The sequence below is a fragment of the Cydia splendana genome, chromosome 5 (assembly GCF_910591565.1).
Source record: "Cydia splendana chromosome 5, ilCydSple1.2, whole genome shotgun sequence".
In the NCBI taxonomy this organism is placed as follows: domain Eukaryota; kingdom Metazoa; phylum Arthropoda; class Insecta; order Lepidoptera; family Tortricidae; genus Cydia; species Cydia splendana.
The window spans coordinates 12225376-12237452 of NC_085964.1; the positions used below are offsets into that span (position 1 = coordinate 12225376).

Here is a 12077-nt window from a genome sequence, read left to right on the forward strand (position 1 = left end):
CAAAGTTGTACTTTTCTGTTCTAGGACACGATTTTTTCTTTCTTGCATACTATTTTTTTTGGTTAAATAATACATATTTTGGAACATAACAATTTCCTCATAGTTGATGTGAAAAGCAGTATGTGTCACACAGTATCAAAATTATTTCGTCTTGGGCGTTAACACTTGAATCCCTCATCATTACTCATTACGCTCAGGATTCAATGTATGCCCTTGACGTAAATATATCATTTTGATCCCTTGTTATGTACCAACTATATCCGTCTTGTTGACTTCACCAGTTACATTTTTAGTTAACCTAATAAACCAGCCAATAAATATTCAAATTTGGCACCAAAAATTCGTTTGCCATACTACAATTCATATCTTTCTACTTTTTGATAAAATTTTAAGAACTACTTATATCTCGGACTTATATATCATATCCTGAACATCAGAATTCATCACCAAATATACTCCGAGCCAAATATTTATCTAACGCATATGCATCTTGTTTCAATTAAATGATCATCTTTAATTAAATGGGCAAGTAATCTTCTTGATACAGCTGAATTTGATCATTTTAATGGATCTTAAACGTTATAATCGGCACATTTTCCTTGTTTTTGAAAATACCGGGATCCCGGTATTGCATTAAAAAATACCGGTATTGAAAAATGCGTTTAAACAGACGGGATCCCGGTATTTCGGGATCCCGGGATCCCGGTATTGGAAGCCCTAGTATTGACCTTATTTTGTTCCACATAATTACTAAGTATACAAATTTTCGAGTAAATGGATGACTCACGTTAGACCGGGCCGTGGCCTGGCCGGAGCTTCGTTTTCTATGGAAAGCACCACGTGATCACCGATCAGCCGTCATAGAAAATGACATGTCGGACGCCTCGGTCCGGGCACGACCCGGTCTAGCGTGAGTCAACCTTAAAATGGCTGTGACATGACAGACAGATGGCGGGACGTGTAGAAAGGACATGACGAAACTATAGGGTTTCGTTTTTATCATTTTGGATATGGAACCCTAAAACACTCTTACTAGGCATGCCGATCAGCCGGTCGGCAGCGCCGGGCAGCGCGCTCAGCGGGGTGCTCATCTTCCTCCGGGTGCGCGCGCGCAGCGGCGGCACGAACTCGTCGTCTTCTTCGCCATCGGGTGGAATGACATGTATTGCGATGTTGTTGCCCTCTTGTGTTTTTTGACCAGTCGTTTGCCATCGTAGCTCTGTTAGTTGCCCTATCTGGAATGAAATGAATTGGCATTAATATAACGTAAACAATGGGCTACTTGCATGAAAAATACCGTTATAGGTAATGTTTGTGCAATTATCAACATATTTTTATATTGCCCTAATGCGTAATTAACACTTTCATTAGATTCCTTATGTTAAGTATAACGAGAAAAAAAATGTGCCGTAGGCACGTCACAGTGCTTTTTGTATGGGGCGTTTATACTCGCGGCGCGCGCCACAGTTATTTTCGCAATTTGGAAGTATCTGTGGAACAATAAGTTAGCAGGTGTATTAGAATCATTGGAATCTCACGGGAAGTAGAATCGATTGACATCTTCAAATTAAATTATGCATATAGCTAATTAACAAATACGACAATCGTCTACCCTCGACTTTTTTTTAGAGGAGGAGGAGGAGGAAGTATTTAAAGGATCTAATAAAATTAAATAAAAAAAATTAAAATGTACCTATACGTCCCTAACTTTTAATCATGCACATAAATTATTTCAGACTTAACAGTTTTATTTAGTGCACTGACTTGAACATAACAAAGTGTCGGAGTGTCATTATAAACATCATAATTATTTTCATAACAAATGATATTAAAGATGAAATTACCACACTTTGTCATTCAAAATGGCATTCAGAACTAGCTTGGTCTGACTCTGCGATCCCTATTGACTAGGTACTTACGATTACGATTACTATTTACAACGTATATTTAGTATCACAAGATGATATCTAAATTGTGAACCTCATCTTCTTGGAGAAGTCGGCTGAGAAATGAAATGCAAGATAAATATCATTCAAAATTGAGTAGGCAATACTGCTAATGGATTAAATTAAACGTAAAAAAATGCTCGCTTTCATTTATTTTTCGAACAGCCAATATGTATTCTCAGGCGGGATTTGAATTTCCGCTCTAACTACTGCAATTCAAACTTTATTTTTAGACGGGGGCGAGTCAGCCCCAATTTCATCAATGCTCATCAATTATTTATGAATTTATATTACTTAGTTGAAAGCGTATTTGAGCATAAATTCAAGCTTAGGTACTTACACCATTAGTAAACATTTTGTAAAATAACTTTGAACACAGATTAGAGGTATCATTTAGGTTTTCACAAAACAACTCTGACAATGACAAAATTCGTTGTAATCATGGATGTAAGTAAAAAGAGGTAGATATGGTACCAGGCGCACGATCGTGAGCCATGAAATATAGGTTCCGGAACCTATATTTAGTTAGTCGTATGGGTGACGGCAACCTGTCAAGTTGTCAAAATAGTTGGATCAAATTTTAGTTTTGTCAACTATGAACGTCACACGTCTACATAAATAAAAGGTCATTGGTTGTAATGCAATCAGATTTTAAATTTAGTATTTGGACTTGATCTGAATTAAAATTTAATGTAAGCACGTCAATACAAAATAAAAAAAAAACAACACAATAATAACTAATCTTAAATATAAAATTATGATATTATAATATTAAATTATATAAAATATTCAGAGTTTAAGTTTTATCCTTACTTTATATTTTTTATTCCGTGTTGTATTATCGTTGGTAACTAAATATACCAACATACTTATTATAGATTTTTCCTGAATTAAATATATCGTGAAATTCGTAATGCACTTTTTCAAAAGCAGTCGAAAAAGTCGAAAAGTTTAGCAAGAGCAGGATTGAACTTTGTAAAATCTAGTTGTTGTTGCTTAGATAACAACTTTTGGGAAGGCGCAGTAGTTGCAGTACGACTTTCTGAATCTTGATTACTTTCTTCGAATTTGTTTGAATTTTTTGGTGTGCGCATATGCAGTTTTAATGAAGTTTGAAAAGTTGGAGAAGAGTGTTTTCACTGGCGTAGCGTTCGTTTAAGTAAATAGATTAGCGACGCGCAGGGTTCTCGTTACCGCACAACCTTTGATAAAATTAATATGTTAACTTTTGCCTTTATGTTGTCTAATAGAAAATTCTCTCGTTCATATTTATTAAGTTAGTCGTAGGTATGTATAGACGTCAAAATTATAATTATTATGTAAAAGAAGCAAATTATGACAATAAAATTGATCGTTAGGGTATGTGCCCATTAGGACAAACCAGTTAGGGCAAGTGACTTTAGGACAAACGTTGTTAGGGATTCAGAAGGACAATCCGCGAGGGTGCACTGGGATTGATGACATTCCACCTCCGGCAGCCCCGGCTTATCGCCAGCCTGCAACACCTGACTGACTGTACCTACTTGTTTCAAGGATAGCTACAACTTTAAATTAAACAATAGCCGGGAAATATTTATATATATATATTATATATATATATATATATATATATTTCCCGGTTTCAGGCACTTCTTTTGGTTCTAACAATAATAATTTCAATGTAATATTGCAATGTAAAAAATTACCAGGTGAAACTCCCACCCCTTACTTACTTAACCATAATATAAACACCTCCTTTAGATTTACCCCTAAAATATGGCCTTGTGATCGTCTAGTTAGTAGTTAGGACCCCTCGAAGTGAACCGCGGTAACCTCAAATTCTTTAATGAGTATCAGCAAAATTTTGGACTCAGGATTTATTTAATTTTACCTAGATTTTATGAACAGATATTTTTGATAATAAAATAATTATTTATGAAAGTAAAAAATAATCTAAAGAAAATTATTTAGAGAAATAGAAAATTATTCAGAATTTATTAGTGCAACGTAAATGATGATGTAAATGAATGAATCTATTTAAGTATAACAGCATATATGATGATATAAATATATAAAAATGTTGTTGGTAAACTCCTGCAACAACTATTAAGCTTCCGGGATAACATAGAAGCAGCACTCCAAAGGTAAGCTCTATTACACCCTAGCAATTCAAGGTTAATTATAATTAACTATCATCTTCTAAACGATGTGTGATTTAATCACACGTGCTGCTCCATACGCCCGATGCAGGTCTGGAAGCTTTTAGTCCGATTTGCAAGTATCAATCGGAATACCTACTAGGGCTTCCAAATACCGGAACTCTTTCAATACCGGTATTAATACCGAAACTGTCTTCATCAATACCGGGATCCCGGGATCCCGGTATTGACTATGAATTATGAATCGCTTAAATTTTTTGAGTTTTATTAAAATAAGGCTCACTGTAACACTGGATATGTATGTCCTTAGCTTAGGGCTTAGGATATTAAACAATAATCGCCAACTGTAATAATTATCATTTCACCCTCCAGGTTGGCAATCATATTATCCGCCTTGTTGACTTCACCAGTTACATGTTTAGTTCAACCTAATAAACCAGCCTGGTTCGTTTGCCATACTACAATTCAATTACATAAACGGGTCTACCGCGATATAATTTCATTGTTTTTACCTTTAATTAAATATGTGTACAAAACGCGAGAGTTTAAAGTGTCATACTACAATTCCTTGCTTATTTCTTTAATCCGAGCCGAGACCGTATCGTTAATTATAGGGACAGATAAAACCTGGTCTAACTGTTGGCATGTGTATTATTTTGTATTACTATGTTCTTAGAGTATGATCTGAGGGTATTTTTAAGTGTGTGTGTTAAGCTATATCTGATTTAAGAAGGTTTGACATTTTTTTATTTTAGGGACTTTATGATGCTTTTAATACCGTATAGCAAATATAGTCCGGACAAGCCTATCGAGCTGAATTTGAGACTATTTCACCGACTCTTTGGTACGATTTAAAGTAGCAAAAGGTTAATAAGCCGCCAAAACATATTATCTAAGTGTCCTCTTCATGATTGCTCAATTAAGCAGCTGCGGAATAAATGTGGTGAATTTTTATTTTTACATAAAACCGTTTTTTCACCCCACGTTTTGGAATCCCTTCAATTTCCGATGCAAGCGAAATGACGGAGACAGCTACAAGAATAAGCTCAGCTAGAAGAAAGCACTAATTAAACACATGTGTAATTTTGAAATAATAATCATAATCATAATCATAATCATTTATTGCATCCATGGTTTACAATAAAATTATAATACAAAAAAAACGGCTTAGTAATGTTGTCCCCATAATTAATGATACGTTCTTTATTTATTGGTATAATTTTAAGAACTAATTATATTAATATCATATCCTGAACTTCAGAATTCATCACCAAATATGTATCTAACGCATATGCACTGATCTTGTTTCAATTAAATGTTCTTCTTTAATTAAATGGGCTAGTAATCTTCTTGATACACCCGAATTTAATCAATTTAATGGATTTTAACCGTTATAATCATCACATTTTCCTTGTTTTTGAAAATACCGGGATCCCGGTATTGCATAAAAAAATACCGGTATTGAAAAATGCGTTAAATCAGACGGGATCCCGGTATTGGAAGCCCTAATACCTACCCTACCAGTTTAGCCGGAAGGGCTATGACCAACACTTCGTAACCTAAGCGCACCTAGATGATGATGAAAAGAAGTGTCAAAGTATCCATCAGTCATCATCCTTATATATAAACGCGAGCGGCTTTGACGGTAGAAACAAATTAAATTATGCTCAAACAAAAGAGCGTAAAAAAATAACACTTTTGAATCGACAACATATATCCGCAAAATTCGTATTGTCGCGTATTTTGCATTTAAAAGTGAAAAAATTTCGACAAACAATACTAAAGGCTCAATTTGTTGGTTGACATTTGACAGCTATGCGTTGCGTTTAGAAACTGCAAACATGCTTACAAGTTAGGTTGGTCGTTTTTTTTTTAATAAAAAGCAAGACGAATATTACTGTTTATTTTGATGACTTTCCGGTATGTATAATGGTTATTATTTGCATTAAGTTTCGTTTCATATGGATATGTATACCGGTATAATTATTAAATAAATTTGTTTTTAAGCCAGAACGTGCGATAGTCTGTTACGGCTTTTAAGACGATAGCAACACTGCCTAGACGTCAACGACGGCTGTTATTCGAAAATACTTTATCCGGTACTCCAGACGTGATAAAAACCTGTTAAATAGTGTATTGTGTGTGTTAACAATAAAAAATAGTCACCGAACATAGTGCAAAGTGCAAACGCCATCGTAACGTAACGAGATTTGAACTTCAAAGCGTTCCATGGGTGTATTGTGTTTAGTATAAACATCGGTCTCTCAGTTGTATTTTAATATTTCAGAATGATTCCAAATATTCTTACATGTCGAGGCACTACTAGCTACCTGGAAATGCAAGTGAAAGCAACCTTGAAGCAGCTGTGATAAACTAATAAGTGAGCGAGATGAAAATGACGTTGTTCAAAGAAACTTTGAGTTAAGTGCCAGCTGACTGTAACTCACTCTAATTAATTACATTGCCAGTGTGAATCAGTGCAAAAAGCTACAGTGTATTGTGGACATATTTAATAACTGTGCTTTAGACTATGAATCAAATTTGAGGTGTATCGGTGAATTGGAAAGTCAACTGCATAAAGCTAATAAGTTATCTCCGGAGTCAATGTAAGTTGAATATAAGATTAAATATAATAAGATATATAGATAGTATATATGTCGCAGTCAAAAGTGTGAACTGGTCAAAAGAACTTTTAACCGACAAAAACAGGCAAAACTGCTTTTGACTGAGCATGTTGGTCAAAAGTAGTTTTACCTGAAAATCATTGGTTAATAGTAATTGTGTTGTGACTGTTACTATCAGTCAAAAGTACTCGCAGAGATAGGTAGGTTAGGGTTATTTTTTTGCTACGCCCAAAAAACGAAACTGTTCCCAGAGATAGGTAGGTTAGGGTTATTTTTTTTTTGCTACGCCCTAAAAACGAAACTGCTGCCAGAAATAGGTATGATTTTCAGGTAAAACTACTTTTGACCAACATGCTCAGTCAAAAGCAGTTTTGTCTGTTTTTGTCGGTTAAAAGTTCTTTGGCCAGTTCACACTTTTGACTGCAACAGGTTGGGCTGGACATATGGCAAGGGAAGGTAAAGATAAGTGGGATAGAGAGGAAGCGGAATGGTATCCTAGAGATGGAAAAAGGAGAGAAGGGAGACCAATAATGAGGTGGTCGGATGACATAAAGAAGCATGCGGGACCTAATTGGATAGGGACGGCAAGGGATAGAGAGCTGTGGAGAGAGCTGGGGGAGGCCTATGCCAAGAAGGCAGACTGAAATAATTATTAAAAAGCAATGCCATAAAAATTATTTAATAAAGTTACTAAGGAAAAAATATTGAAACTAAAAGATATAAATGAAATGTGAATTTATTTAAATGTAATATGTGCTGAAATTTAATTTTTTGGTCAATAAAGGCTATTCTATTCTATTCTATTCTATTCTAATTTGACAGGTGACAACAAAAAAAATATTAATTCCTGCTAAAATTTCAGAGTCATAGTGAAGCGTAGTACATAGTACCAAAACAAGGTTAATTTTTAGGGTTCTGTAGCCAAAGGGTAAAAACGGGACCCCTATTACGAGGACTCCAATATGTTATGAGATCAAAACAAATTATTTTCAGAAAATATTTAATTTAGGCTTAGGGATGGCGAGGCTCCATAAGCCTTCAGTAAGTAGTGCATAAGTATACTTGGAAAAATTCGACCTATGCCGCCGTGGGTGGCCCGGTGGCAGAATGACACAGGCACCTGCTGCAATAGCAGAGGACGCTGCTTTGATTCCAGCCTAGGGCACTGGAGGCCTTGGTCACTTTTTAGGGTTGCGTACCCATAGGGTAAAAACGGGACCCTATTAAATATTAAGACTCTGCTGTCCGTCTGTCTGTCACCAGGCTGTATCTCAAGATCTCATGAACCGTGATAACTAGATTAACTAGACAGTTTCAATTTTCACAAATGATGTATTTCTGTTGCCGCTATAACAACAAATACTAAAAACAAATTAAAGAAATATTTAAGCGGGGCCAATGCAATGCTAGGCTGGATATGACTGATGAAATGAGTAAATTTTTATTAATATGTTTTAATATGACATGTTGGTGGCAAACAAGCATACAAGGCTGTTAATGCCGATGGTAAGTGGGAGTTTAGACTAGACCTCTGCTTCTCCAAGGGACTCACATTGCTGACCGAGTAAATTTTTATTAATATGTTTTAACATGGCATGTTGGTGGCAAACAAGCATACAACTCATACAAGGCTGTTAATGCCGATGGTAAGTGGGAGTTTAGACTAGACCTCTAATTCTCCAAGGGACTCACATTGTTGACCGAGTAAATTTTTATTAATATGTTTTAATATGACATGTTGGTGGCAAACAAGAATACAAGGCTGTTAATGCCGATGGTAAGTGGGAGTTTAGATTAGACCTCTGCTCCTCCAAGGGACTCACATTGTTGACCGAGTAAATTTTTATTAATATGTTTTAATATGACATGTTGGTGGCAAACAAGAATACAAGGCTGTTAATGCCGATGGTAAGTGGGGGTTTAGACTAGACCTCTGCTTCTCCAAGGGACTCACATTGCTGACCGGTTACAAATCTATTACACTCATACTAGGGTTCCGTACCTGAAGGGTAACTAAAAAACGGGAACCTATTAGCGATTCCGACTCGCACTTGGCCGGTTTTTCTTAGTAGGTATATGACATTTATTTCAGTTTTACTTCATTGTCCGTCTGTCTGTCTGTCACCAGGCTGTATCTCATGAACCGTGATAGGCCTAGGCAGTTGAAATTTTCACAGATGATGTATTTCTGTTACCGCTATAACAACAAATACTAAAAAGTATGGAACCCTTCGTGCGCGAGCACTTGCCCGGTTTGACATTTCAGGCTCCGTCACACAGGCGCGTTTCGCGTGCGGCGCGTGAGCGGGGCGCGCCGCTTTTTCATATAAAACGCTCAGGCCCGGCTCTGAAATCGCGCCGGTGTGACGGAACCAATTTCAGTTTACTCCACTGTCCCTCTGTCACCAGGCTGTATCTCATGAACCGTGATAGCTAGACAGTTGAAATTTTCACACATGATGTATTTCTGTTGCCGCTATAACAACAAATATTAAAAAGTGTTCCGTTCTTGATGGGTGAGTCCGACTCGCACTTCTTCAGTTTTTTTTTGTAAACGAATTTAATATTAACGGATAGGCATTAATATTAAAGAATGAAATAGTAGTGATAATTTCCATACTTTCACTTTAGTGCCATGAAGGGTAGGTACAAAAGGGTTCCCTCTTTTGAGATTGGAAAGTGGGCTAGGTTATAAATGCGGCCTTCACAGAACCGATCTGCGACCAGAAAAGTGGGTCAGGTTAGAACTGTGATCCTTATAGAACCAAACTGCAACCAGAAGTAAGTTAGGTTAGAACTGCGACCCTTACAGAACCGAACTGCTACCAGAAAAGCGGATTAGGTTTTTTTAATTACATATTTGTTTTTAGATATATCGGAATAGTAAATTTTTCGAGTTATGATTGTATGTTACGGATTTAAAGTTTTCTGAGATGAGATAGGTTTGTAACCCCCTTGAAGTCTAAAAGTAAATAATTACTTAATTCAAAATGAGTATTACCTATTACTATTATTTATTTTACCCGAGCGAAGCCGGGTTTTCATCTAGTAATTACTTATCTTTTTTATATTCAAAAGCTAGGGATGCTAATCCCTTAATCCCATTCCCCAGAACTGATAATCTAGACAGAATTCCTAGTTCTCTAGATGTATAAACGAAGCACCGAGTTTGTTTGCTAACTATTATGTTTGGTCGAGGCCGAAATTGAGTATTCAGTCAATATATCCTTTGTACTGCTCTTGCCTGACAAAGGTTCCCTAAAACAAACCGTTCTTCAATCCCAGAATAGTCTGCATTCCTAAATCTAGCTTGATAATTAAAAGTTTATGTTGTAAATACCTGATTTTATTACTCAGTACCTCGCTCCTACACCAGACAATCAAAAATGTAAAATAGAAATAAAATTTTATAGAAACATTAGTTCTTTCCCCATATAAATTAGATATTAGGAAGATTTAGGCAGATGAACCCTTCACCTTTTAAACACTCGTATTTTAGGATTAAGAAACCATATTTTTAAACCCTTAAAGAGAAATATATATCAACCATATCAATTTTATAGACCCTAACTAAAAAAGAACGTTAATAGACAACAAATAAGTGTGTGATTCTACCCTAATCCTACCCTAATCTAGTACATTCAAAGCATAGTTCGTTCTTACCATCGACCTAATGCTTTGTAATAAACGCAAGTGTTGTCCCTACGAGAAGCTGTAAAGTTCGGCAGGCGAAACCGATAAGGTAACCTACAGGCCAGTGTATTTGGATCCCCCTCCTACGCCCACGGGCATAGTGGTAGGAAGTAAACCGCCCTATTCCGTGTATATAAGTGTATCCACACCCTAGCACACACACACACCAATCACGTAGGAAACTCTGCCGCAACAAAGACAGTAAGTGTAATATTAGTCACGACAGAAGCTTGTCCCCGCAACCAGCACTAGTATGAACCGGAGCACCGAAACATATAAATATATTGAATAGGAGACCTAGTCTCATTACTGTTGACTTCAGTGGGCAGGGATTACTCCCAATGACGCGCACGTGACGTCCCCACATCCATTTAAACAGCTGGGCCTTGAGACTAGTGAGATAATTCATCTCTTATGTTGATATAAAAGAGATGCCAAGTTCTCTCACACTTGGAGCAAAAGACTCCTAACCATCCAATCCTTTGGCACCGTTAGGCGGAGTGAATGCTTAGCTGGACAAACGGTCAGTCCAAACAATGATCTGGCTTTAAAATAGCAAAAATACCCCATAAAAAAACACTAAAATAAGTTATCCCTAAATTAAACTAACTTAACAGAAAAGTGAAATTCCCTCAAACACTGTCATCTATATTTAACGTTACGAGAATTTCTTCCCGTAAAACCAAACACAGACACAATTCCAAGCCCCGGCCATGCAACGACGTTGTCCTTGCATAACATGACGGCACTTAGAACACACAGTGTAGAGAAAACTCACAATAACTAAAAGCCCACACATGGCAGTAAAGAACCTCCACAACAGTCTAAACTTAGCGTTACGACGATCAAAATCCCCGCAAAACCAAGCACAGACACAAATTCTAAGTTTATATTCACCAGGATAATTCCAAGTAAAAACAAACACAGAAAAAGTCGCGGAGAATCTTCACCTCCCCACACTACGTTACACCCGAAAACCAGATTCACTGCTAGCCCGGTCGAAGAATGAATGCGCAGCCAACGCTCCGCACCGGCCTTTTATACCTTTTACTATGGCGACAAAACGGCGACATACCGGCGACATAACGGCTACATACGGGCGACTTAACGGCGACATAACGGCGCCACAACGGTGACATAATAGCGATATATTGGCGACATAATAGCGACATACTGGTGACCTAATGGCGACACAACAGCGACATAATGGCGACATATTGGCGACATAACAGCGACATAATAGCGACATAACGGCGACATATTGGCGACATAACAAGATAAACATTATTCCAAAAGTACCAGGATACCAGAATTGCAGAAGAGGTTGTTTGTCTTGTAACCTACTAGCGACACACAACTGACGACAGCTGACTTATCAAGACAAACATTTACCAAAAGTACCAGGCTACCAGAACTAAGGAAGAGGTCTTTTGCCTCGTGGCTTGTAACGACGCTTGATTCAAGAAGAAAGATCATAAGTTCCAGGTTGTTTTACTAAACCATATGTCCTAAATTTTAAGGTTCACTATTGCTTACTTCAGATCAAAAATCATGTCCCTTTCTCTCACACAGTTTAGAGGTAGACAGAGCTATTTTTAATGACATCTACGCACACATAGACATTAGCCGAGTACTCCGAGTAGTCAGTTTGAGTAGGCTAAATTATATGATAATAA

General features: G+C 36.9%; 1 protein-coding gene across 1 annotated transcript in view; it reads right to left on the reverse strand.

Moving 5' to 3' along the window:
• Positions 1 to 12077, reverse strand: part of LOC134790692 (uncharacterized) — a 128144-nt gene that overhangs the window by 35387 nt on the left and 80680 nt on the right. The window contains exon 2 of the mRNA XM_063761594.1: positions 1034 to 1235. Coding sequence (XP_063617664.1) covers positions 1034 to 1235 — 202 coding nt within the window. The remainder of the gene's footprint in view (positions 1 to 1033; positions 1236 to 12077) is intronic.